This window comes from Rousettus aegyptiacus, unplaced genomic scaffold (assembly GCF_014176215.1).
Source record: "Rousettus aegyptiacus isolate mRouAeg1 unplaced genomic scaffold, mRouAeg1.p scaffold_m13_p_5, whole genome shotgun sequence".
Classification (NCBI taxonomy): domain Eukaryota; kingdom Metazoa; phylum Chordata; class Mammalia; order Chiroptera; family Pteropodidae; genus Rousettus; species Rousettus aegyptiacus.
This window is the reverse complement of record NW_023416308.1, coordinates 121,205,073-121,233,056: the sequence shown is the minus strand read 5'-3', so window position 1 is coordinate 121,233,056 and position 27,984 is coordinate 121,205,073. Positions and strand designations below refer to the sequence as shown.

General features: G+C 66.8%; 1 protein-coding gene across 1 annotated transcript; it reads left to right on the top strand.

The window, feature by feature from the left end:
- Positions 1-50: 50 nt before the first annotated feature.
- Positions 51-27,958, top strand: MUC2 (mucin 2, oligomeric mucus/gel-forming). Its single transcript, XM_036221627.1, has 48 exons — positions 51-126; positions 688-958; positions 1,753-1,867; positions 2,174-2,264; positions 2,368-2,486; positions 2,574-2,784; positions 3,002-3,127; positions 3,601-3,718; positions 3,807-3,945; positions 4,028-4,138; positions 4,224-4,293; positions 4,427-4,564; positions 4,849-5,013; positions 5,446-5,540; positions 5,784-5,910; positions 6,366-6,621; positions 6,737-6,789; positions 6,869-6,969; positions 7,300-7,451; positions 7,697-7,835; positions 8,114-8,224; positions 8,311-8,490; positions 8,582-8,821; positions 9,598-9,754; positions 9,957-10,088; positions 10,605-10,752; positions 11,382-11,422; positions 11,809-12,012; positions 13,026-19,313; positions 19,911-20,168; positions 20,393-20,637; positions 20,939-21,113; positions 21,578-21,825; positions 22,033-22,216; positions 22,456-22,681; positions 23,281-23,459; positions 23,742-23,811; positions 23,924-24,021; positions 24,112-24,143; positions 25,011-25,188; positions 25,425-25,529; positions 25,745-25,785; positions 25,891-26,010; positions 26,165-26,263; positions 26,898-27,026; positions 27,256-27,295; positions 27,522-27,648; positions 27,721-27,958. Exons 1-48 carry the CDS (start codon positions 51-53, stop codon positions 27,956-27,958), a joined length of 12,966 nt encoding a protein of 4,321 aa, XP_036077520.1.
- The last annotated feature ends 26 nt before the right edge of the window (positions 27,959-27,984 follow it).

The following is a 27,984-nucleotide window of genomic DNA, read 5'->3' as shown; positions in this document are numbered from 1 at the left end:
AGGCCCGGACCCCTGGCCTGGTCACTCTCCCACACCGCCCTCCAGCCGCCATGGGGCCACCGCTAGCATGGCTGGTGGCCCTCTGCCTGGCCCTGACCTCGGCCAGGGCCTCGGAGCTGCGCAGCGGTGAGCGGGGTGGCGGGCACTGAGTCTCGGGTGGGGCAGGAAGGCCGGGCAGCTGAAGCTCGGGAGTGGGGGTGGTCGCCCTCCGCCCCACCTGTGGGGTGTCCTGCAGCCCCCAGCCCTGCTGACGCCCGGGGACAGGTGCTCGCGAGCTCCCACCGTCCCCTTGAAAGTGATCACCTGGCCAGAGGGGCTGTCCAGGGGCTGCTCCAGGCGGAAACACCTGAGCTGGCTGGGGTCCATGAGCGTAGTGGGGGAGGCGGGGGCGTCCAGGAGGGGCCGGTGGGGGACGCCTCAGGCCTAGGCATCAGGGGCCCGGCCAAGAGCCCCGTCTTCAGGAGTCACTTCGTCCAGAGCAGGCTGGGAACAGGATGAGGACACTTCTGTCCCAGCAAGGCTGGGCGACCCGGTCCAGCAGAGGCCCCTCCTGCAGGAGGATTCCCCGGCCCCGCGCTGCGACCCCGGGGCTCCGCGCTACAGCCTGGCACCCAGGGAGGGTCCCGAGGGGGCAGCTGCCACCCCCCCCCCCCGGTCGGCTCACGCTCCGTCGCCACCGCCCCGCAGAGGTCAGGGCCCGGAACCACGGCAACAGCGTGTGCAGCACCTGGGGCGACTTCCACTACAAGACCTTCGACGGCGACATCTTCCGCTTCCCCGGCCTCTGCGACTACAACCTGGCCTCCGACTGCCGTGACGCCTACAAGGAGTTTGCGCTGCACCTCAGGCGCCAGCCGGGCCGCGACGGGGGCCACCCCCAGATCGAGTACATCCTGCTGACCGTCAAGGACGACACCATCTACCTCACCCGCCAGCTGGTCGTGGTGAACGGGGCCCTGTGAGTGGTGGGCAGCGCCCCAGAGCCCGTCCTGACTCGGCTGAGGAGAGCACTGGGTTTGGGCTCAGGCCACTGATTCATCAGCGAGCAGAGTCCCCCCAGGAGCCCCCACAGGCCGGGGGCGGGGCGGGGGGCTCAGGGGCTTTATTCGTCCTGCTAGTCTCCCATAGCTCTTCTCTGGGCTGAGGTGGGGCAGCCCAGGTGTCCCGGCCCAGGTGTGTGGTAAGGAGGTCTGGTGCCCTGTGACCCCAGCTAGAGTTACAGAAGCGGGGTGGGGCCTGTGGGAGCCCCTCCCCAGGGCCCCCGCTTTTGTCCTGGCATTGTCTCTGGAACAATGAGGCCCTAAGCGCGGTCCTGCCCAGCAGGTTGGGATCTGGCTGCAGCCCAGGTGGCCAGGCCGGCTCGGGGCAGGGTGGGTACAGGGCCGCGGAGGCACAGAGTTGGGGGAACACAGTGCCGGAGCCCACCCTAAGCGATGGGGGGGTGCAGGGGCTGGAGAAGCCCCACCTGGGCTAGGCTGCCCCCCTTCCTCGGCCCCGGAGGCCCTGCCCAGGACAGGGGAGGGTGGGAGAGGGAAATGGCAGGCTGGCCCAGGTGGACAGCGCCCTCCGGCCACTGCAGCCTCGATGGACAGCTGGCCACTTGAGGCCCCAGGGCGGGAGGCGGCTGAGAGGCTGAGGGGGCTGTCCTTGCACGCCCCGTGTACGGCTGCGGGGCCCTCTGGGGGCCAGACAGCGAGGACTGGGCACAGGGTGGTGGGCGGGCTTGCGTGTGACTCCCTCCCGGGCCCCCAGGGTCAGCACCCCGCACTACAGCTCCGGCCTGCTCATCGAGAAGAACGATGCTTACACCAAGGTCTTCTCCCGCACGGGCCTCGCCCTCATGTGGGACCGCGAGGACTCACTCATGGTGGGTGCCGGGACCCAGGGGAGCGCGGGGTGGGCTGCCCACGGCCTCTGTCTGGGCTGCTGGAGGAGGCTGGCCGCTGAGCGGTCAGCAAGGGCCAGGCCACACGACCCCCCAGAGGTGGGGACCCTGGGGTGGTGTGGGGGCCTGTGCCCCTACACTGGTCCTCAGCTCCCCCCAGCTGTCCTGCTGAAACTGGCACCCACTCAAGCAACGTTCCGAGGCAGCCCAGCTATGGCGGCTTGCTCTGCTGCCCCGGCCGGCGGCCCCGCGGGCTGGTGGACACTCACCTGCCCTCTCCTGCCACAGGTGGAGCTGGACAGCAAGTTCCAGAACCACACGTGTGGCCTCTGTGGTGACTACAACGGCCAGCAGACCTACTCCGAGTTCCTCTCGAACGGTGAGTCCTGGGCGCCTGGTGGGTGAGGGACTGGCGGGGGAACGGCCGGCTCCTGGCCCCGCCCCCCATCCCGGGGCCCCGCTGACCGGCCGGGCCCACGCAGGCGTGCTCTTCAGTGCCCTGGAGTTTGGGAACATGCAGAAGGTCAACAAGCCTGACGTGGTGTGCGACGACCCTGAGGAGGTGGCGGAGCCCACGTCCTCCACGTCCTGCTCGGAGCACGTGAGTCGCGGGCGAGGCCCCGGCCCCTGGGCGGCGGGCGGGCGGCCTGCGCGAGCCGCCCCGCCCACCGCCCGCGTCTGCCCGCAGCGCGCCGAGTGCGAGCGGCTGCTCACGGCCGCGGCCTTCGAGGAGTGCCTGGGCCTGGTGCCACTGGCGCCCTACGTGCAGGCCTGCGTGCAGGACAGCTGCCAGTGCCCGCGCGGGGCCTCCTGCGCCTGCAGCACCCTGGCCGAGTTCTCCCGCCAGTGCTCCCACGCCGGCGGGCGGCCGGGCGCCTGGAGGAACGCCACGCTCTGCCGTGAGTGCCCCGGAGCGGCGCGGGGAGGGCGGGGCGCGACCCGTGCGCGGCCTGGCGGCCGTGGGCGGCCCACGGCAGGTGTCCTGGTGTGCCGGTCAGGAGCCACATCTGCTGACCACAGAAGCAGCCTCGGCCTCGGGTGCGAGGCATTCGCGAAGCAGGGCCGGAGCCCGGACGCCCGCGCGTCCAGCTCAGCGGCCCGCCTTTGCCCTTTCAGCCAAGAGCTGCCCTGGGAACATGGTTTACCTGGAGAGCGGCTCGCCCTGCATGGACACCTGCTCTCACCTGGAGGTCAGCAGCCTGTGCGAGGAGCATCCCATGGACGGCTGTTTCTGCCCCAACGGTGAGTGCCGCAGGGCTGGCGGGCGGCACAGGGCCCAGTGCGGCCCGCCGGGCCGGTCACCATGGGACACGGGGCCTCGCAGCCTGGGGCTCGGGCTCTCAGCTGCACTGAGGGGACAGTGCGGGGCGGAGCTGGCCCAGGGAGCTGGGTGGGCATGGCGCCCTTCCCTCCCAAAGTCGGGGCCGAGGTCCGGGTAGGAGAGGCACAAGGCTCAAGGCCCCTTCCGTACATACACCGGGGTGGCTTCCGGCATCTCGGGTGGGGGCACCTTCCTGGTCACCACCTGTGGACACACCTCCCCCTGCCCGGCCCATGGGACCTGCAGCTTCCAGGGAAAAGCCAGACTCTCAGGCCCAGCATGGTGGCTAGACAATGTGGGAGCCACAAGTGTCACCCAAAGGACCAGGGGTGCCTGTGGATCCCGGCACCTCCCGAGGTCGGCCGCGTGTGACGTCCCACCCCACGCTGCGCAGGCACCGTGTACGATGACACCGCAGCCGGGGGCTGCATCCCCGTGAGCCAGTGTCACTGCAAGCTGCACGGGCACCTGTACGCGCCTGGCCAGCAGGTCACCAACGACTGCGAGCAGTGGTGGGTGTGCGGCCGGGGACCGGGGCCGGCGGCTGGGGCTTCTGGGTGTGGCGGGCCGCGCTTGACCCTGAGCCCCGCTGCCCGATAGCGTCTGCAACGCCGGCCGCTGGGTGTGCAAAGACCTGCCATGTCCCGGGACCTGTGCCCTGGAGGGCGGCTCCCACATCACCACCTTTGACGGGAAGAAGTACACCTTCCACGGAGACTGCTACTACGTGCTGACCAAGGTCGGCCAGCTGCCGGCCGGGAGGCCCTGGGGGAGGGGCCGGGCCCCGCAGGTCCTCACCCCAGCCTCTGCCCTCCCCGCAGGGCGACCACAACAGCTCCTACGCCCTCCTGGGAGAGCTGGCCCCCTGCGGCTCCACGGACAAGCAGACGTGCCTGAAGACGGTGGTGCTGCTGGCCGACCAGAAGAAGAACGTGGGTATCCCCAGCCCCTCCCTTCCCTGCACCCCTGGGCCCCAGGCCCTTCTCAACCCTGCTGTCCGCCTGGCCTTGCCCTCAGGTGGTGGTCTTCAAGTCCGACGGCAGCGTCCTGCTGAACGAGCTGCAGGTGAACCTGCCACATGTGGCGGGTGAGTCCTGCTCCAGGGCGCCCCCAGCGGGGGCGGGGCGGCATGACGGCGGGGGACCCTGGGAGCGGGGAGCGGGCAGGAAGGAGAGGGCGGGCCGAGCCGCCGCTCACGCTGCTCGCGCCCCGCCTTGCAGCCAGCTTCTCCATCTTCCGACCCTCCTCCTATCACCTGGTCGTGAACACGGCTTTTGGCCTCAGACTGCAGGTCCAGCTGCTACCCCTCATGCAGCTCTTCCTGACACTGGACCAGGACGCCCAGGGGCAGGTGCAGGGTGAGTGGGCCTCCAGGTTCCGCCACAGAGGCCGCCCCCAGGCCCGCCCCTGACCCCGCCCACTCCTGCCCAGGCCCCGCCCACTCCCGCCTGCGGCCCCACTCACCCTTTGCCACTGCCCCTGGTTCCACCCACGTTGGTCCCTGGCCCCACCCACTTTGCCTCTCGGTCCTCCCACCCCTCCCTGGCCCCGCCTACCACCTGCTCCTCATCCCCCCGCCCCTGGCCCCGCCCCTGGCCCCGCCCCTGCACTTCCCCTCCCCAACCCTGTCCTGGCTCCTCAGGCCTCTGTGGGAACTTCAATGGTCAGGAAAGTGATGACTTCAAGACGGCAGGCGGCCTGGTGGAGGCCACCGGGGCCAGCTTTGCCAACACCTGGAAGGCCCAGTCGAGCTGCCATGACAAGCTGGACTGGCTGGACGACCCTTGCTCGCTCAACATAGAGACCGGTGAGACTCCGCCCCTCCTGGGCGCGCTGGCCTTGGGCCACTGCGGATGGGGTTGCTGGCCGGACATGGGGTGTGGGCAGGTGCCTGTCTGCTCAAGGTGGTCATCGCCCCGCTGCTGTCTGCCACGTGGCTGGTTTACGGCGGCCCAGGGCGCAGGGCCTGGGCCTGCTGCTTGCTGGGTGGAGGCCCTCGCGCCCCGCCCACCCGGTGATACCTCACTGCGCCCAGGGAGGTCGCGCGGAGGAGGGGCGGTGGTGGGCACCTCTGGCTTGCAGGGGGGCTCCGTTCTGGGGTGACCTGACCTGGAGGGAGGGGCCAGGGCTTGGTCTACAGAGAAGGCAGTACCCACTCCAGCCAGTGTGATTGGACAGCCAGACTCTGGGGACCTGCCCTGGAGGGGCCACACCCACTGAGGTTCGGACCCCTCTCTAGCCAACTATGCTGAGCACTGGTGCTCCCTGCTGAAGAAGACAGAGACCCCCTTCGGCAGGTGCCACTCCGCCGTGGACCCAGCCGAGTATTACAAGGTGGGTGGGCTCCACGCGGCCCAGGCCAGCACGGTGTGCTCCGTGCGCCGGGCTGACCCTGACCCGCTGCCCCGGAGCGAGGCTCCTGCCGGGAGCTGCGGAGTGCGCGCGCGCGCGTGTGTGCGAGCATGTGGCACACGTGTATGTGTTCGTGCACGCGTGCGTGTCCGGGAGTGCTCATGTGGGCCTGGGCGGGCACGTGGCCGCCAGCCTCTCCGGCTCACCGCCTGCTCCGCTGCCCAGAGGTGCAAGTACGACACGTGCAACTGCGAGGACAGCGAGGAGTGTCTGTGCGCCGCCCTGTCCTCCTACGCGCGCGCCTGCGCCGCCCAGGGCCTCACGCTGTGGGGCTGGCGGGAGCTCGTGTGCAGTGAGTGCCGCCCGCGCGGGCGCCCCGGGCTCTGCCGGGCGGGTCCGGGGCTGGGTCAGGGGGAGGGTCCACCCCCCGCGGGCGCCCCGGGCTCTGCTCGGGCGGGTCCGGGCCTGGGTCAGGGGGAGGGTCCGCCCCCCGCGGGCGCCCCTGGGTCTGCTCGGGCGCCCCGGGGTCTGCTCGGGCGCCCCGGGGTCTGCTCGGGCGGGTCCGGGGCTGGGTCGGAGGGGGGCGGGTGGAGGGTCCGCCCGGAGGGTCCTGGCACTGTGGCCACAGCCTGTTCTCCCTGAGGGGAGGCGTGTGCAGCAGCGCCTGCGCTGCCCGGGGGTCCCAGGGACACTCGCCTTCGCTGAGCAGGCGTCTGCCCCTCCTGGGTGGAGGCGGGGCTCAGGGACCGCAGGCGGGTCGGAGCCAGGCAGTCCCCCTGGCCCCTCACGAGGCCCTTCCCTCTGCAGACAAGGACGTGGGCTCCTGCCCCAAGTCACAGACCTTCCTGTACAACCTGACCACCTGCCAGCAGACCTGCCGCTCGCTCTCAGAGCCAGACACGCACTGCCTCGAGGGCTTCGTGCCCGTGGACGGCTGCGGCTGCCCGGACCACACCTTCCTGGACGAGAAGAGCCGCTGCGTGCCCCTGGCCCAGTGTTCCTGCTACCACCGTGGCCTCTACCTGGAGGCGGGGGAGGTGGTTCTGAGGCAGGAGGAGCGCTGGTGGGTGTCCGGGCCGGGACGGAGGGCCTGGGGGAGCCCGCAGCTCCGCCCGGCCCCACCGAGCCACGGGGCCTGCGCCCCCCGACAGCCCCGCTCACCTCCCCGTCTCTCACAGCGTCTGCCGGAACGGGAGGCTGCAGTGCATGCAGGTCATGCTGCTCAGCCAGAGTAAGTGGCCGCCACCCAGGGTGGGGCCGCTCCCCACGCCCGGCCGCCGCTGAGCTGAGGTGGCCCCTCCGTCCCACAGGCTGTGCAGCCCCGAAGGTTCACGTGGACTGCAGCAACCTGACCGCACTGGCCATCCGGAACCCCCGTCCTGTCAGCTGCCAGACGCTGGCTGCCGGCTACGTGCGTGCTGGGGCGGGCCGCGTGCCGGGGAGGGGCAGGCGGGCTCCGCGCTGGCCCTGCCGTCCGGGTGCGCGGTGCTGAGAACACAGGGGCTTCGTGGGCTCTCCCTGTCCCTGGTGGGAGGTGGTGGCCTGTGGGCACCTGCCCTGCCCGCCAGGGGCACAAGGGCCTGTTCGGGGGCCCCTGGCAGGCAGCCCTCACCTGCTTCCCTGCCCGAGCAGAGAGGTCGAGGTGGGTGGGGACGTGAGGGGTGTCTCCGTGTCAGACGAGCAGCGAGGCGGGGCCGGCCTGGCACCGAGTCCCTGACCTCCGCTCTCTGGCCGCCCCCAGTACCAGACAGAGTGTGTCAGTGGCTGCGTGTGCCCGGAAGGGCTGGTGGACGACGGCCGTGGGGGCTGTGTCGTGGAGCAGGAGTGCCCGTGTGTGCACAACAAGGACCTGTACGCCCCCGGCGACGAGATCAAGGTGGACTGCAACACCTGGTGAGTGGCCCGGCCTGGCCGGCCCCGGCCCCCGGCGCTCAGAGGGAGGGCCGGGGCCCCTCCCCACTCTGCCCGCAGGGCCCTTGCCCGAATGCGGGTGCTGCTCGGTGCTTTTGGGCTGGCGAGGGCTCGCAGGCGTCCTGCTTGGGGAGCTGTCCTCACAGTTCCCCGGGGACTTGGCCCGGTGGCCCTCTGCGTAGGGTTGGGGGGGGCCAGGCTCCAGACCCCTCTCCCACGCTCCGCAGCACCTGCCAGAGAGGGCGCTGGGCCTGCACCCAGACCCTGTGCCACGGCACCTGTGCCATCTACGGGAGCGGCCACTACATCACCTTCGATGGGAAGTACTACGACTTCGACGGACACTGCTCCTACGTGGCTGCTCAGGTGAGGCCGGCGCCCGCCCTGCTGTCTGGCCCCCACTTTGCCGGCCCTGAGCTGCTTTCAGCCTGGTGAGGGGGCCTGCGGGTGGGAGGGGCCGGCCCTTCCACTGCCCACCTTCTGCGACCCTCCCTTGGTGTGTGGGGGTGTGGGGTGCATGGGGAACCAGGTGCATGGGCAGTGGTTAAGGCCCCGCCCAGTGGAGGAGGGGCTGAGCTTGGCAGGAGTGCGGGGTGCGGGGAGCCGTGATGGCTGGCTTGGCTCACGTCCCCTGTGGCTCCCAGGACTACTGCGGCCAGAACTCCTCGCTGGGCTCCTTCAGCATCATCACCGAGAATGTCCCCTGCGGCACCACGGGGGTCACCTGCTCCAAGGCCATCAAGATCTTCATAGGGGTGAGTGCTTGCTGCCCACTGCCGGACGCGTGGGTTCCTGGACACCTTGGGTCCAGTCAGTGACCGGGCGCTTCCGCTGGGCACAGAGGACGGAGCTGAAGCTGGAGGACAAGCACCGCCTGGTGATCCAGCGGGACGTGGGCCACCACGTGGCCTACACCACGCGGGAGGTGGGGCAGTACCTGGTGGTGGAGACCAGCACCGGCATCATCGTCATCTGGGACAAGAAAACCACCATCTTCATCAAGCTGGCCCCTTCCTACAAGGTGCGCGGCCGCCGGGAACGGGAGCGCGAGGGGACGAGCCCCTCCCCCTCGAGCTGCTGCTGGAAGCCCCTGTGCGCCCCTGTCTCCGCAGGGCTCCGTGTGCGGCCTGTGTGGGAACTTCGACCAGCGCTCCAACAACGACTTCACCACGCGCGGCCACATGGTGGTGGAGAGCGAGCTGGACTTCGGGAACAGCTGGAAGGAGGCCCCCACCTGCCCGGACGTAACCACCACCCCCGAGCCCTGCACCAAGAACCCGCACCGCCGCGCCTGGGCCGAGAAGCAGTGCAGCATCATCAAGAGCTCGGTGTTCGGTGTCTGCCACAGCAAGGTGGGCGGGGCGTGGATGTGGTGGGCGGGGCGCAGGTGGGCGGGGCGTGGATGTGGTGGGCGGGGCGCAGGTGGGCGGGGCGTGGATGTGGTGGGCGGGGCGTGGATGTGGTGGGGCGGGGCGTGGATGTGATGGGGCGGGGTGTGGATGTGGTGGGGCGGGGTGTGGATGTGGTGGGCGGGGCGCGGGTGGGCGGGGGCGTGGATGTGGTGGGCGGGGCGCAGGTGGGCGGGGCGCAGCTGGGCGGGGAGTGGATGTGGTGGGGCGGGGTGTGGATGTGGTGGGGCGGAGTGCGGGCGGGCATGGGCTGAGCGGGCCAGGTGTGGGCACCGGCATGGGTGGGGCTGGACAGTATCTCCCTGGGCTCTATGCGCGCACTGGGGGGTCCTCTTGCTGCTTAAGTATGAGGCGTTTGTCCTCCAGCTTCAACTCCATCCTCTGTGTCCTTTGGACATGTGACCAGACATCGAGCCTTTCTTCTGAGAGCCTTGGCTGTTTCCCCCTGCCCCCCCAAGCAGGAGAAAGGACAGATAACCCAGGCAGCCCTCAGTCTGGGCAGTGGCAGGGTTTGGGGGCAGTTCTCGATTGCTCTCTTACAGCTGAAGGCCCCGGGCCCCAAGGGACAGGTCTGCATAGCCAGGGGTGGCCAACCCCTGGGTGGTGTGCCTTGGCCCAGGAGCAGGGTGGCCTCTGGGTCCTGCGTTCCTCAGGCCGGCAGGGCAGGCCTGCCCCATGAGGGCAGTGCAGACCAGAGCACAGGGCGGCTTCTCCCCCAGGTGGACCCCAAGCCCTTCTATGAAGCCTGCGTCCATGACTCCTGCTCCTGTGACACCGGTGGGGACTGTGAGTGCTTCTGCTCCGCCGTGGCCTCCTACGCCCAGGAGTGCACCAAGGAGGGCGCCTGCGTGTTCTGGAGGACGCCCGACCTGTGCCGTGAGTGCCCGCCTGTGCCGCCTGGGGCGTGCTCGGGGTGGGCTGGGGTCGCTACTGGGGGGGGCCCTTCTCCATCCAAGGGACGTGTTCGTGGTCTCCTGCACGCTTCCCCCTGCCTGAGGATCCACGCCTCCTCCCCGCGGCCACTGTGGCCTTGGCCCTCCAGGGGTCTGACCCCCACCCCACCCCGCCTCCCCTGCAGCCATATTCTGTGACTACTACAACCCTCCGGACGAGTGCGAGTGGCACTATGAGCCCTGCGGGAACCGCAGCTTCGAGACTTGCAGGACCGTCAACGGCATCCACTCCAACATCTCCGTGTCCTATCTGGAGGGTGAGTTTGGAGGACCTCGGTGCCCCCGCGAGGCCCCGAGTGCCAGGCGGGCCAGGCTTGCCTTGCTGAAGAATTTGTTCACAGAGGGGGTTTGGAGCCGGAGCTAGGACCCTGCCTTCAAGCGGAGAGGTGGAGGGAAGTAGGTTAACACCCCACACGTGAGGCCCGGAGCGGCAGGCGCTGCGAGGAACGGGCAGGGTAGGCTGGGGTGGGGCATGTTTCAGAGGATGGGTCGGGGGGGCCTTGAGCTGAGAACTAGCCACGTGAAGACTTGAGAGGGATGCCAGGCCAGCGGTCAGAGGGCTGAAGCAGGTGGGCAGGGCCTGGCCATCCCTTTGGCCCTACTGCAGTGTTCTGGGCCCAGCCGGGGGACCCAGGACCCTACCTTTTCCAACACCGGCATTCCCAGAGGAACATCCTAGGGAGAAGGACCTGCCCTGGCGGGGACAACGGGTGGGATCTGGGGGACGTGGGGCCCTTGGTCGTGGTTCAAGCCCCATGCCCTGCGGCCACTAGGCTGCTACCCACACTGTCCAAAGGACCGGCCCATCTATGACGAGGACCAGAAGAAGTGCGTTGCGAGAGACAGATGTGGCTGCTATGTGGAGGACACCCACTACGCCCCTGGAGCGACCGTCCCCTCCGACGAAGCCTGCCAGTCCTGGTACCTAGGGGAGGTCAGCACACACGGGCATACATGCACACCCACGAGCGCACACGTGCATGGGCGTATGGGCACACTCAGGTGCTCACACGTGCACACACACACCCACGAGCGCACACGTGCATGGGCGTATGGGCACACTCAGGTGCTCACACGTGCACACATGCATGGGTGCGCAGGCACGTACACGTGCACCCACATGCACACCATGAGCACACATCTGTGGGTGTACAAGTACACACAGGCACACGCACTTGTGCCTACATTCATACACAAGAGCTCACACGTCCATGGGTATGCAGGCACACACAGGCATGCATGCCCACGATCACACACGTGCATGTGCGCACAGACACGCGCGTGCACCGGTGCGCAGGTGCACAAGCACACAGGCGCACGCACAGGTGCGCACGCGGGCGGCAGGGCACAGGACTTCCGTCCTCATCCTCCCCTCTTGGTCTGGCTTTTGCCTGCCTCACCTCCTCCCTCCTCTGCCTGCAGTTACAGCACGGTGGGTGGGCTCCTGGGGGGTGCCTTGGGGGCTGCACCCTGGGGCTCAGGGCTAGGCCGGGTGCCTGGGCCAGGCCTGAGCCTCCTTAGCACCTGCAGCCATTGTACTTGCTTTCCAGCACGTGTGTCAACTCCTCGCGAGTCTGCCAGCCGGAGGAAGGTAAGCTGGCCTCTGCGGCTGCCTGAGACAGCCGGCCAGGGCCCCGCCCAGGAGAGCCCACAGACTGTCCGTCCCCGGGCTCCTGGGGCTGGCCCGCTGGGGGCTTGGTCTCCTGCGGGGCCCTTCCTGCCCCACACCAGCCTCTGGCCGATGGCAGCCCCCGTGAGGGCCCCGTCACACGGCCTGTTTCTCCTGATGGGGAGCCGGTGCCTTGGGACCCTGTCTCCCGACCTGAGACACAGCTTCTGCAATCTGAAGGGGGGTGGGGTCCTATGGGCATTAGCTGGCCACTTGTAGAAGCCGGAGTCACCTGCCTTGCCCTCACTAGCACAGCCCAGGGCCTCTGGTTCCCACTGTGCTGACAGCTGCTTCCCTCTCGCCTACAGGGAAGATTCTGAATTACACCCAGGATCGCCCCTTCTGCTACTGGGAGATCTGTGGCCCCAACGGGACGGTGGAGAAGTACTTCAACGTCTGCACATCCTCCCCACCACCCTTGTCCTCCCGGCCAACCCCCACCACGACCCCCGTGCCCTCCACCACCCCGACCACCGGCACCACCACCACCAGCACCCCAACCCCCAGCACAGGTGAGGCCCCGGGCCGCCCCTCCTGGAGCCCCTGCCTCCCCCGTGCCCTGAGCCAGTAGAGGCGGCCCTTCTGAGGGCCAGAGCGTGGCCAGCATGGCAGGGTCTCCCCTCTGCCCCGGGGCAGAGGGATGCCGACATGCCTCTCAACTCGGGGAGTGGACGTCCCCTCTGTCCCTGGCCTTGGGCGTGACGACGCCGGAGTCATGACCATGTGCCTGAGCCCAGACCATAGTGAAGGTGACTTGGGGACTTTTCCCCAAACCAGCAAAAAAACCAGCGCCGTGGGTTAGGGCAGCAGAGGCACACCCTTAAGTCCCTGGGTTGGTTCGCAGGGAGGCAGCGGGCCGTGGCTGCCGCGGGGGCAGGGAACTCGTAGAGAGGAAGGTCCGGGCGGCCTCGGCCCGGGTAACGAATGGCACGCCCTCTCCCCCTTCACTGCAGTGTCGTCTCCCACTTCAGCGACTCCGAGTAAGTGTGCGGACGGTCGTCCCCAGTGATCCAGGGGCCCAGAGAGGAAGTCCTGCGAAGGGGCTCGCGGAGCCGCCCCGGCACCGGCTGTGGGGCCGCTGCCAGCCCTCTGTGGAGGGAACGCAGATGGTGCTTGCCCGGCCTGCTGAGCCCGGAGACTCGCGCGGGGGGCCAGCTCTGGGGCCAGCTCTGGGGCCAGCTTTGTTGGCCGTGAGTCGAGACCAAGCCCCTTGAGCATGCTCCCTCACGGCAATGGGTGACCCTTCTGTTACTAGTTTTTGGGCACCAGGACCTGCCAACAGCTGAGCAAGGGGTGCCGGGCTGGAGCTCCGAGGGCCTGTCCCTTGGCGTGGCGTCTGGGGTCCTCGTGCCTCCCGGGGCCTCAGTCTGGCTGTGAAGGGGAGGACGGACGTGGCGTCCAGCCCTCGACTCTCTGAGCCTCCTGTCTGGTCCTTTGGTGATGACGGGGCAGCTGACCGTGGGGTCTCTGAGCTCTTTGGGTCCCAGTGACCTTCGGGGTGGTGCCACTCCCAGGCGTGGATGACCAACGCTGGCTCTCACTTCCCCAGAGCTGTGCTGCTTCTGGTCCGACTGGATCAATGAGAATCACCCGGGCGGCGGCAGCGATGGCGACCGAGAGACATTCGACAGTGTGTGCCTGGCCCCCGAGGACATCCAGTGCCGGTCGGCCACGGAGCCCCACCTCAGCTGGGAGGAGCTGGGCCAGAAGGCTCAGTGCGATGTCTCCTTTGGGTTCATTTGCAAGAATGAAGACCAGTTTGGAAACGGACCATTTGGAGTCTGTTATGACTATGAGATTCGTGTCAATTGTTGCCTGCCGATGGATAAGTGTCCTACGCCACCAACCCTGAGCCCTACCACTACGACAAGCCCCGTCACCACCACCACCACCACCACTACCACCACGGAGACCTCAACACCAGCCACCACGTCACCAACCCCCACCCGGGAACCAACGACCACAGTGACGGCCACTACTGTGACATCCACGCCTACGCCAGAGCCCACCACGGCCGTGACCACCGCAGCGCCGACAAGACCTCCGTGTGTGGATGACTGCAGATGGTCAGGCTGGCGGGACTCCGGGAAGCCGAGCTTCACCAAACCAGGCGGAGACTTCGAACACATCAAGAACGTCTGTGAGCCGGGCTGGGCAGCCAACGTCTCCTGCAGAGCTGCCATGTTCCCTGACGTTCCCATCGAAGAGCTTGGACAAACTGTGGTGTGCGACCTCTCAGTGGGGCTGGTGTGCAGAAACCAGGACCAGAAGCCAGGAGGGATCGTCCCGCAGCCCTACTGCCTCAACTATGAGATCAACGTCTACTGCTGTGGCCACTGCGCCTCCACACCTGTCCCCTCCACCAGCACGACCACGGCAGAGACCTGGACCACGACACCCATCACCACCCCAACAGAGACACCAGCACCGACTCCCACCAGGACCACCACCACCAGCTCCACAGAGACCCCAACACCGACACCCACCAACAGCTCCACAGAGACCCCAACACCAACAACCCCCATCATCTCAACGGAGACACCAACCCCGACACCCACCACCACCACCACCACTACCACAGAGACCCCAACACCAACACCCACCACCACCTCCACAGAGACCCCAACACCGACACCCACCACCAGCTCCACAGAGACCCCAACACCAACAGCCCCCATCATCTCAACGGAGACACCAACCCCGACACCCACCACCACCACCACCACTACCACAGAGACCCCAACACCGACGCCCACCACCACCTCCACAGAGACCCCAACACCAACAACCCCCATCATCTCAACGGAGACACCAACCCCGACACCCACCACCACCACCACCACTACCACAGAGACCCCAACCCCGACGCCCACCACCACCTCCACAGAGACCCCAACACCGACACCCACCACCACCTCCACAGAGACCCCAACACCGACACCCACCGCCAGTTCAACAGAGACACCAACCGCGACACCCCCCATCACACCAACAAAGACATCAACAACACCTATCACCACAAGCTCAACAGAGACCCCAACACCGACACCCCCCATCATCTCAACAGAGACACCAACCGCGACACCCCCCATCACACCAACAAAGACATCAACACCTATCACCACAAGCTCAACAGAGACCCCAACACCGACACCACCCATCATCTCAACGGAGACACCAGCCCTGACACCCACCACCACCACCACCACTACCACAGAGACCCCAACCCCAACAACCCCTATCACCCCAACAAAGACATCTGCACTGACTCCCACCACCACCACCACCACCACAGAGACCCCTACACCAACACCCTCTACCAGTTCAACAGAGACACCAACCCCGACACCCACCACCACCATCACAGAGACTCCAACACCGACACCACCCATGATCTCAACGGAGACATCAACACTCACTCCCACCACCACCACCACAGAGACCCCAACCCCGACACCGAACACCAGCTCCACAGAGACTCCAACCCCAACAACCCCTATCACCCCAACAAAGACATCTACACTGACTCCCACCACCACCACCACCACCACAGAGACCCCTACACCAACACCCTCTACCAGTTCAACAGAGACACCAACACCAACACCCCCCATCATCTCAACGGAGACAACAACCCTGGCACCCCCCATCACACCAACAAAGACATCAACAACATCTATCACCACCAGCTCCACAGAGACCCCAACACCGACACCCACTACCACCTCCACAGAGACCCCAACACCAACAACCTCTACCAGTTCAACAGAGACACCAACACCAACACCCCCCATCATGTCAACGGAGACAACAACCCCAGCACCCCCCATCACACCAACAAAGACATCAACAACATCTATCACCACAAGCTCAACAGAGACCCCAACACCGACACCACCCATCATCTCAACGGAGATACCAAACGTGACACCCACCACCACCACCACCACAGAGACCCCAACCCCGACACCCATCACCAGTTCAACAGAGACACCAACCACGGCACCCCCTATCACACCAACAAAGACATTAACAACACCTATCACCACAAGCTCAACAGAGACCCCAACACCGACACCACCCATCATCTCAACGGAGACAACAACCCTGGCACTCCCCATCACACCAACAAAGACATCAACAACACCTATCACCACAAGCTCAACAGAGACCCCAACACCGACACCCACCACCACCTCCACAGAGACCCCAACACCAACACCCCCCATCATCACAACGGAGACACCCACCACCACCACCACAGAGACCCCAACACCGACGCCCACCACCACTACCACAGAGACCCCAACACCGACACCCACCACCACCTCCACAGAGACCCCAACACCGACGCCCACCACCACCTCCACAGAGACCCCAACACCAACATCCCCCATCATCTCAACGGAGACACCAACCCTGACATCCATCACCACCACCACCACTACCACAGAGACCCCAACACCGACACCCCCCATCTTCTCAACAGAGACAACAACCCCGGCACCCCCCATCAGACCAACAAAGACATCAACAACACCTATCACCACAAGTTCAACAGAGACCCCAACACCGACACCACCCATCATCTCAACGGAGACACCAACCCTGACACCCACCACCACCACCACCACCACAGAGACCCCAACCCCAACACCGAACACCAGCTCCACAGAGACTCCAACCCCAACAACCCCTATCACCCCAACAAAGACATCTACACTGACTCCCACCACCACCACCACCACCACAGAGACCCCTACACCAACACCCTCTACTAGTTCAACAGAGACACCAACCCCGTCACACCCCATCACACCAACGACGGCATCAACAACACCTATCACCACAACCTCAACAGAGACCCCAACACCGACACCACCCATCATCTCAACGGAGATACCAACCGTGACACCCACCACGACTGCCACCACCACCACAGAGACACCTACACCGACAACCTCAACAAGTTCAACGGAGACACCAACCCCGACACCCCCCATCATCTCAACGGAGACAACAACCCTGGCACCCCCCATCACACCAACAAAGACATCAACAACACCTATCACCACAAGCTCAACAGAGACGCCAACACCGACAGCCCCCATCATCTCAACGGAGATACCAACCGTGACACCCACCACCACCACCACCACTACCACAGAGACCCCAACCCCGACAACCCCTATCACCCCAACAAAGGCATCTACACTGACCCCCACCACCACCACCACCACCACCACCACAGAGACCCCTACACCAACACCTTCTACCAGTTCAACAGAGACACCAACCCCGACACCCCCCATCACACCAACAACAACATCAACAACACCTATCACCACCAGCTCAACAGAGACCCCAACACCGACACCCCCCATCATCTCAATGGAGACAACAACCCTGACACCCCCCATCACACCAACAAAGACATCAACAACACTTATTACCGCAAGCTCAACAGAGACCCCAACACCAACACCCCCCATCATCACAACGGAGATACCCACCACCACCACCACCACAGAGACTGCAACACCGACACACACCACCACCATCAAAGAGACGCCAACACCAACGCCCACCACCACTACCACAGAGACCCCAACACCGACGCCCACCACCACCTCCACAGAGACCCCAACACCGACGCCCACCACCACCTCCACAGAGACCCCAACACCAACACCCCCCATCATCTCAACGGAGACACCAACCCTGACACCCATCACCACCACCACCACTACCACAGAGACCCCAACCCCGACACCCATCACCACCACCACCACAGAGACCCCAACCCCAACACCTCCCACCAGTTCAACAGAGACACCGACCGCGACACCCCCCATCACACCAACAAAGACATCAACACCCATCACCACAAGTTCAACAGAGACCCCAACACCGACACCACCCATCATCTCAATGGAGACACCAACCCTGACACCCACCACCACCACTACCACTACCACAGAGACCCCAACCACGACACCCATCACCAGTTCAACAGAGTCACCAACCCCGGCACCCCCCATCACACCAACAAAGACATCAACAACACCTATCACCACAAGCTCAACAGAGACCCCAACACCGACACCACCCATCATCTCAACGGAGACACCAGCCCTGACACCCACCACCACCACCACCACTACCACAGAGACCCCAACCCCAACAACCCCTATCACCCCAACAAAGACATCTACACTGACTCCCACCACCACCACCACCACTACGGGGACCGCAACACCAACGCCCACCACCGCCACCACAGAGACCCCTACACCAACACCCTCTACCAGTTCAACAGAGACACCAACACCAACACCCCCCATCATCTCAACAGAGACAACAACCCCGGCACCCCCCATCACACCAACAAAGACATCAACATTTATCACCACAAGCTCAACAGAGACCCCAACACTGACACCACCCATCATCTCAACAGAGACAACAACCCCAGCACCCCCCATCACACCAACAAAGACATCAACATTTATCACCACAAGCTCAACAGAGACCCCAACACCGACACCACCCATCATCTCAACGGAGACACCAGCCCTGACACCCACCACCACCACCACCACTACCACAGAGACCCCAACCCCAACAACCCCTATCACCCCAACAAAGACATCTACACTGACCCCCACCACCACCACCACCACAGAGACCCCTACACCAACACCCTCTACCAGTTCAACAGAGACACCAACCACGACACCCCCCATCACACCAACAACAACATCAACAACACCTATCACCACCAGCTCAACAGAGACCCCAACACCGACACCCCCTATCATCTCAACAGAGACACCAACCCCGACACCCACCACCACCACCACCACTACCACAGAGACCCCAACACCGACGCCCACCACCACCTCCACAGAGACCCCAACACCGACGCCCACCACCACCTCCACAGAGACCCCAACACCAACACCCCCCATCATCTTAACAGAGTCACCAACCCCGGCACCCCCCATCACACCAACAAAGACATCAACAACACCTATCACCACAAGCTCAACAGAGACCCCAACACCGACACCCCCCATCATCTCAACAGAGACAACAACCCCGGCACCCCCCATCACACCAACAAAGACATCAACAACACCTATCACCACAAGCTCAACAGAGACCCCAACACCGACACCACCCATCATCTCAACGGAGACACCAACCGTGACACCCACCACCACCACCACCACCACTACCACAGAGACCCCAACCCCGACAACCCCTATCACCCCAACAAAGACATCTACACTGACCCCCACCCCCACCACCACCACCACCACAGAGACCCCTACACCAACACCTTCTACCAGTTCAACAGAGACACCAACCCCGACACCCCCCATCACACCAACGAAGACATCAACAACACCTATCACCACCAGCTCAACAGAGACCCCAACACCGACACCCACCACTTCAGTGACCCCGACCGTGACATCCATCACCACCTCAACAGCGACCTCCACTCTGACCCCCACAGTCACAGAGACCCCAAGTCTGACTCCCATCATCACCACCTCTACCAGCATGGGGACCCCGATTCCTACAAGCAAAATACCCAACGAGACCGCTACGCCCACCCCCCCACCCGGGTCATCCCCTGCCGTCTCTCCGTCCACCTCTGCCTCGTCCACGGAAAGCCCCCCGCCTACGGTAGTCGTGGAGACGTCCAGCACAACTTCCACGGCCACGGGAACGAAGCCGCCAGTCACTGCCACGAGAGGCCCCACGCCGCCGCCTCCGGCCACCGTCAGCTCCAGCACTGCAGGTACTCGGGCCCCCGTGCAGTCTGCGTGGCAGGGGGTCCCGCTTCCGGTCCCTCCTCTCTTGGCTAGGGCTTGCTGTCCAGCTGCGGGAGCCTTGCGGGTCTTCGGCCCGAAGCCCGCTGTCCCCTCCTCTGCCCAGTGAGGGCGCCAGGTTCCCGCAGGCTCAGTGACCTCCCGCCCGCTCCGCTCAGCCAGCGAGCAGCCAGTGAGCATCCGGGAGCGGCCTGTGCCGGGCGGAAGAGCCAGCGGCCCCCCACATCCCCCCAGGAGCATGTCTTTCCTCAGGCTTGCTGCCTTTGGCCCCTGTCCCTCGGCACTGTGGACAGAGCTGTCCCGAGGGGGTCCCAGCCAGGTGTGTGGGGTCAGGGCGGGGCGGGCAGCAGCGGCTGCTGGTCAGCTGCCCTGGGAGAGCCTCCTTCCCTTTCTCGTCCCCGCGGGCCCTGCTCACTCGGCCCCTCCTTGAGACTGAGAGCCGGGACGGTGGGCGTGAGGCCTGGCCATGCCCATGCCGCGCCTCGGGTGGCGGTCCTGCTGTGGGGCCTGCCAGCGGCGTTGCTGACGGGCGCCGTCGGCCCTCACGCGCAGCCTGCCTTCCGCAGGCACGCCGGCCTCGGGTCCCACGCCCTCTGCGCCCACGACCGTGCTGACGACCTCCACCGGAACCCCCGCCCCGACAGCACGCCCCTCGACCCCGCCGCCCTCGTCTCAGAGCGTTGTCACCTTGTCCACCCTGCCCGCTTTCACGGTGACCCCGATAAGCAGCCCCCACTTCAGCACGAGCACCGGGTTGGGGTACAGCTCCTCCACACAGATCAAGTGCTGCTATGTGAACGAGACCGAAGAGTACTATGCCCCAGGTACCGAGCGCCTCACCGCGGCTCGCGGGCGTCGCGGGCTGGCGGGCCGGGGGTCCGCTGCCGCGGCTGAGGCATTGGGCGGCCGGCTCCAGCTCGCTGAGGCCGTGAGTCAGGCAGAGGTGGGCCGGGGGCTTCCTCTGGTGGCCTCCTCGGGGACCTGCTGGGCACCTTGGTGGCCAGCCCTGCCTGGACGGGATGAGGACTGGCTCACGCTTCCCTCGCAGGGGAGGTGATTTACAGCGGCACCCACGGCGGCCTCTGCTTCTTCGTGAACTGCTCGCTGACCTGCGACCTGAAGTTCTTCAATTGGTCCTGCCCGTCCTCGCCCTCCCCAGAGCCCACACCTTCAAAGCCAACACCCTCTGCGACGCCCAGCGCATCCACACCCACGACCCGGCCGTCCACACCACCAAGCACGACGGCCAGCACCAAGCCCCCCGGGTGCCCGGACTTCAACCCCCCCAGACAGGTCAGTGGCCTATGGGCGGCTTTAGCCCCTCGGCACCGGACACACCGTCCAGGCATCTAAAGCCCCAGGTGCTGTCTTTCTGCTGGCCTGCTGGCCGTGCGAGATGGCCCTAGCCCTGGGTCCTGAGCCGTCCCAGGTGAGGGGAGTTGAGGCAGAAGGAGCTCCCTCTGGCCGGGTGCCCTTGGCTTCCAGCCTCCTAGGAGGCTCTCAGCCTGGGGCCTCACAAGCACAGCCCTTCCGCCCCGTGCGAGCCGGGCTCCGGGTTGGCCCCGGCAGACACTGCGCCCCTCCCCGTCTGCAGGAGAACGAGACGTGGTGGCTGTGTGACTGCACCAAGGCCGTCTGCAAGCATGACAACATAGTGGAGCTCGTGCCTGTGGAGTGCGAGCCCCCGCCCATGCCCACCTGCTCCAACAGCCTCACGCCCGTGCGAGTCCTGGACCCCGACGGCTGCTGCTGGCACTGGGAGTGTGACTGTGAGCCCGCCGCGCCGCGGGGGCCCCCACCCCGCCTCCTCCCCGAGGTCCCCGGGCACAGCGCTCAGAGGGGACGCCAGGGCGGGGCTGCCTAGTGCCCACCGGGGGCCAGGCACATGTCCCGAGGAACCCCTTGCAGCCTGACCCCCGCCCGGTCTCAGGCAGGGCCCGGGCTGCCTGGGGGGGCTGCTGAGGTTGAGGGGCGGAGCCGGCGTTCGGACCCGGCCTCCCTGCTCCGGAGCCAGGACCTGCTGGGCAGAAGGCGGGGGCCGCTGCGGGCGGCATGCGCTGGTGCCTTTGGGGCCGGGAGCCGGCCGGGAGCCCCGTGTGCCCCAGGAGCCAGGCCCTTGGTGCCCCCATGGCTCCTGCTAGCCCTCCCCGCCTGTCCCTGGCCCCCGACTGCATCCGTCCCCACCCCAGGCCCCGCGCAGGGCTCCACGCTGGTAACGCGGCCCCCCCCGCAGGCTACTGCAGCGGCTGGGGCGACCCGCACTACGTCACCTTCGACGGGCTGTACTACAGCTACCAGGGCAACTGCACCTACGTGCTGGTGGAGGAGATCACCCCCACCGTGGACAACTTCGGGGTCTACATCGACAACTACCACTGCGACGTCAGAGACCAGGTGTCCTGCCCCCGCACGCTCATCGTGCGCCACGAGACCCAGGAGGTGCTGGTCAAGACCGTGAACATGGCACCCATGAAGGTGCAGGTACGCCTGCAGGGCCCGGCGCCCCCACGGGGCGCGTGGGCGCCGGCCAAGGCCCTGGAGCCGGGCAGGGGAGGCTCGGCGGGCCGGGCTGACCCCAGCTGCTCCCTGGAGGCGTCTCGGCCACACGTGAGGGCGGGCTCCGGCCGCGTGTCCACCAGCTTCCGCCGCACCGGCTGCCGTCCCTGACGCCGGGTGTGTCGGCCACAGGTGCAGGTCAACAGGCAGGTGGTGGCACTGCCCTACCGCAAGTACGGGCTGCAGGTGTACGTGTCCGGCATCAACTACGTGGTGGCCATCCCCGAGCTGGACGCCCACATCTCCTACAACGGCCTGTCCTTCTCCATCCGACTGCCCTACCGCCTGTTCGGCAACAACACCAAGGGCCAGTGCGGTGAGCCCCTGGCCGGGCGGCCGGGTGCGGTGGGCGCAGGCGCCCGCGGCCCGGTGTGCTTTCCCGGCTCCGCTCAGGGCCCGGGCCATCATCCTGGGTTTGGCCCTTACGGGAGGCCGATAGGAGTCGAGCGTCATCAGCGGCCCTGGCCCCGGCCGGCTGGGCACCAGGGAACCAGGGCCGGAGGGGGCAGGTGTCCCGGCCCCGCGCCGGCTCACGCGGGCTTCTCGCCGGCGCAGGTACCTGCACCAACCGCACCGAGGACGACTGCGTGCTGCCCAGCGGGGAGGTCGTCTCCGACTGCGAGGTCGCAGCCGACGAGTGGGTCGTGAACGACCCCTCCAAGCCACACTGTCCCCGCACCAGCTTTACCACCAAGCGCCCGACCAGCACGCCCTCAGGGGACAGTGGCACCACCCCGCGCAGGAGCTGCGCCTCTTCTCTCTGCGAGCTCATCAAAGACAGGTGACCCCGCCGCTGGGCCCGTCTGCGGCCTCAGTCATGGCGAGCTGCAGGGTCTCGGGGAGCAGGCTCAGGCCTCTGCGCCCCCGCCTTATCTGCAGAAAGGCGAGGAACAGGGGCCGAGCACAGGGCTGGGGGGGCCGGGGCGTCAACCCCCCCAGGCCTTTCCTCACCTCCCACGCTGGCTGTGCAGGGTGGGCTGAGCGTGAAGCCGGGGTGGCGGGGGGGGTGGCCAGTCGACACTGCACAGAGCCAGTGTCCAGGGCTGGGGCAGAGTGGGGCTTGGACCGGGGGCACCACTGAGGCTGGTGGGGGGCGGGGACCTCGTCCCCAGAGGGGCGCACAGGGAGGCTGGGTGCTCTGTGGGGGTTGCCGGAGGGGAAAGCTGGCTCACGCCACTTTGACGGGGAGCCTCCATCTCTGGGAGCCCGGCTCTGCTGGGAGCACCTCCCCCTCGGGCCAGGAGGGCCCCCCTTTCCCCGAGGTGCCTGGGCACCCAGGGTGGGCACACCAGGCAGAGCAGGCGGGTGTGGGGGAGGGGCGGAGGCGGGGACCGCCGCCGGCCAGAGCGTGACCGTGCCCCCCGCCCCCCCTCCCGGCAGCCTGTTCTCCTCGTGCCACGCCCTGGTCCCCCCCCAGTACTACTACGAGGCCTGCGTGTTCGACAGCTGCTTCGTGCCCAGTGCGGGCCTGGAGTGCGCCAGCCTGCAGGCCTACGCGGCCCTCTGTGCCCAGGAGGGCGCCTGCATCGCCTGGCGGAACCACACCCACGGGGCCTGCTGTGAGTGCCCGCTGGCCCCTGGCCCTGGGGGGGGGGGCCCAGGGCTCTGCTGGGCTCGGTGCCCAGCCCACACGGGGGGCCAGGCTGGGCCTTGGGGCAGCAAAGGGGGCTCCTGGTGAGGCTGGGGGGCTGGGAGGCTGGGCTGCTGCTGGCCTCGCTGAGCACATGGGGGCAGTGCTGCCCGGCTCAGGACAGCATGGGGGGCTGGGGAGGACTGTCACTCTTGGGGGCGCACGGCCCTGCCCTCCTGACTTTGGCCCCTGGTTGCCGCCTCCCCCACAGCGGTGACGTGCCCGCCTCACAAGGAGTACCGGCCCTGTGGTCCTGCTGAGGAGTCCACCTGCAAGTCCAGGTTGGTTGTTGGGGGCACCCCGGGCCGTGGGGCGGCATGGTCTATGGGTGGGGCTCCAGCGGGCCACTCCCCGCTGTCTGCCTAGTCACATGATGCTCTCCTGCCCCTCCAGCCCTTCGCAGAATAATACCCGCCTGGTGGAAGGCTGCTTCTGCCCGGAGGGCACCGTCAGCTACGCCCCCGGCTTTGACATCTGCGTGGACACCTGTGGTACGTCCCTCAGCCACACGCGCGCCCCCCGCCCCGACCCCACCCCCAGGAGGCTGAGCCTCGTCCTCACACCCGGCCTCTCTCTCCTAGGCTGTGTGGGGCCCGACAATGTGCCCAGAGAGGTAGGCCACCCGCCATGGTGCTGGGGTGGGGTCCCCCAAACCCTGAGTTTTGGGGGTGGGGTGGGCTGCACAAGAGAACCTGGAAGCTCAAGACTGAATGACGAGTCATTGAAGCCCTGGAAGGCGAGCTAGCTGGGACAGTCACCCACCTACTGCTCGTCCACCCCTCTGTCCCTCCGTCCCTCCGTCCCTCCGTCCCTCCGTCTGTTTGTCAGCTTCTCCACCCTTCCACCTCTGCAGCCCTGTGTCCCTCTGCCCCTCTGCCTGCTCACCCGCCCGTCTGCTCACCCACCCGTCACCAACCCCCCCACTCATGATGCACCCACCTGTCATCATCCGACCATCTGTCCGTCCGTCCACCCGTCATCCGTCCGTCCCTTTACACCTCCTTCCAGCGGTCCCTCCGCCCTTCGCACCACCTGCCACAGGCCATGTGACGCTCTTGTCTTGTCCCCTGTGTCACTGTCCGTGTCTCCTACACACGACTGATTCGTTAGCTCTGTTCTGCACAAACCCTGGACACACGTGTGGTGTGTCCGCCATGTGCCCAGCACACGTAGGCAAGTGCTGGCGAGCAGGTCACGGTTGTGATGTTGGTGGCCCGGCCCTGAATGAGGACCTCCTCACGGGCCGAGACCTCCTCGCTGGCCGGGACCGCCTCGCCGGCCGGGACCTCCTCGCGGGCCGGGACCTCCTCGCCGGCCGGGACCGCCTCTCCGGCCGGGACCTCTGGGAGTGCCGAGCGGAGGGAGGGCGCGGGCTTCCCCACAGGGCCTCCTCCCCGCTGGCCACAGATGCACCGCGGTGCAGCCCCACCCATAGGGGGTGGACAGCGCCTCTCCCCGCTCACCCCCGTCCGTCCTGCAGTTTGGGGAGCACTTTGAGTTCGACTGTAAGGACTGCGTCTGCCTGGAGGGGGGAAGCGGCATCGTCTGCCAGCCCAAGAAGTGCAGCCAGAGGCCCCCCGCTGAGTGCACGGAGGATGGCACGCACCTGGTCACGGGGGTGGACCTCACCGACACCTGCTGCAATGTCACCTTCTGCAGTACGCCGCCCCCGGGGGCAGGGAGCCGTGTCGGGCCCCGGGGTCTCTGAGCGAGCTCCTCTGGGCACGTTCTGACCTCCTTCCTGAGGCAGGCAGCCGCAGGGGCTGCTGGGGCCTTGGGGGGCGGTGTCCAGCCGAGAGTGGGTGGCGGGGCCAGTGTGCCACAGGGACGCCGTGGGGGCCTGGACCCCCGAGCAGCACCCTCGTCTTCCCCGTGACCTCCCCTGTCTCTCCAGAGTGCAATGCCAGCCTCTGCAAGGAGAAGCCCCCCGTGTGTCCCCTGGGGTTCGACGTGAAGAGCGAGATGCTGCCCGGGAGGTGCTGCCCCTTCCACTCGTGTGGTAAGTGGCCAGGGTGCGGGACGGGAGGGAAGTCCGGACCCAGGGTGGTCTGAGGGCGGGGGTGGGGTGGGGCTGTGGCGTGAGGAGGCTGGGGGGCGGTGCTGGGGTGAAGTAGCCCCCCGCTGGGGCCTCTGATGATGCTCCTGGTCAGTGGCCTCAGTGCCCGAGCCGTCCTGGGCTGTGCGGCTGACCCGCTCCCGTTTCTTTCCCTCAAGTGCCCAAGGGCGTGTGTGTTCATGAAAATGCCGAATACCAGGTGAGCGGGGTGCTGCGTGGGGGCGGAAACGGGGGCGGGTGAGGGGCGCGCTGGCTGGGGTGCCGCGGGGGCGCCCGCCTCACGCGCTCCACCCGGTGCCCCAAGCCCGGCTCTCCAGTGTACGCCAAGTGCCAGAACTGCGTCTGCACCAACGCCACGGACAGCGCCACGCAGCTGCACGTCGTGTCCTGCACCCACGTGCCCTGCCACACCAGCTGCAGCCAGGTGAGCCGCGCGTGGCGTTGGGAGTGGGGCGCGGGGGGTGGGGGGGCGGGGCGCGGGTGCTGCGCGCAGGGGATGGGGCGCAGCCCGCCCACGCCTCTCCTCCGCCCCCTCGCCCCCTCGCGGCTGCCGGCCCCATGCTCCCCCTCTCCCCCAGGGCTTCGAGCTGGTGGACGTCCCCGGGGAGTGCTGCCAGAAGTGTGAGCAGACCCACTGCATCATCAAAGGCCCCGGCGGCCAGGACCTCATCCTGAAGGTGCGAGGGGGACTTCCGATGCGGGCGGGGTCACCCCTAACCGGGAGCTGGGCCCAGCTCTACGAGTGTCCTGGCGGCTGTGACAATTGACCACAGACAGTGGAGCTGGAAACAGCAGCAACGGTTGGCCAGCCCTGGGGGGCCAGGGTGCAAGCCACGGCCCCTGGGCGCCCCTCCCAGAGGCTCCAGGGGAGGGTCCGACCTGCCTCCCCACCCCCCGGGCCCAGGCACTCCTGGGCGGGGCCGCCTGGCCACAGTGTCTGCCCTGTCTTCAGGGGGCCCCTCCCCTCTCTGTCTCTATGAGGACGCTGGTCATTGGAGTTGGGTTACCTGGTAATGCAGGATGATCTCTTGAGATCCCTTACTTAATGACAGCAGCCACGACCCTTTCCCAAATCCGGCCACATCTGCAGATTGCGGAGGTCAGGCGGTGGACTTGTCTATACACTGCAGGCTGATGGCTGTCCATGGGCCCCTCCTGGGTGTCACCTGCCCGGTGGACCTGAGCTTGTGGGCTGGGCCTCCTGTCCGAGAAGCCGCACGTGGCTGGGTGGTGGAGCTGCCAGGTGTGCCCAGGCTGTGCCTCTGAGTGGGCCTCCTGCTGGCCTTCACTGAAGTGTCCTCTGTCCCATAGCCCGGAGACATAAAGAGTGACCCCACGAACAACTGCACCTTCTTTAGCTGCGTGAAAATCCACAACCAGCTCATCTCGTCTGTCTCCAACATCAGCTGCCCTGACTTCGACCCCAGCATCTGCCTCCCGGTGAGCCTCTCGTCCCGGGTGCTGGCTGCGTTTGCTCTGCCGGGAGCAGGGGCCCCCGCGTTTGCGGAGGGCTGGTCTTCAGTGCCGGGACAGTGGCCTCTGGCCTGGATTTTAGCTGCCCTGGACGCTGTGCAGGGGCTGCCGCTTCCCGCCCCCGCAGACCTGGGGCGGTTGGTGTTGGGGGGAGGTCCTGGGGTCTCATGCTCATCCCCCCCCCCCGAACCCCCAGGGCTCCATCACCTTCATGCCCAACGGCTGCTGCAAGAAATGTGAGTACAGGCCTGGTGGTGGGGGGCCCCCTGGGCCCCTCCTTTGGGGTTCCACAAGAAGGTGGAGCCCCAGGGGCCACCCTCAGCAGGATGAGGCGTTTGTGGGTTTCGGCTGGGCAGCTGAGGTGGGGTGCTTGGGGTGGGGAAAGGGAGCAGTGGCAGGGAGCAGCGGGCCACCTGGAAGGTGTGGAGATCCCTCCCAGAGCCTCGGCCTCCCCGTCCCCAGGCATCCCTCGTAACGAGACCAGGATCCCCTGCTCCACCATCCCCGTGACCAAGGACATCTCAGATGCCGGTTGCAAGGGGACGATCACCACCAACTACTGCTCGGGGTCTTGCGGGACCTTCGCCATGTGAGTCTCGGGCAGGCGGGGGGAGGCTGCTGGCCGCAGTGGCGGCGGCCCCTCACTCCGGCCCTCCTCCAGGTACTCCGCCGAGGCGCAGGCCCTGGACCACAAGTGCTCCTGCTGCCAGGAAGAGCGCACACGGCAGCAGGAGGTGGTGCTGAGCTGCCCCGACGGGAGCTCGCGGAACCACACCTACACCCACATAGAGAGCTGCCTGTGCCAGGACACCGCCTGCGAGCCTGTGCGGGCCCGGCGCGCGGCCCCCAGCCGCGCCCGGCACTCTGGCTCCCAGGCCCTGCGCCCAGGCAGAGGCTGAGCCGGGCGGCTGCTCCCGGGCCCCAC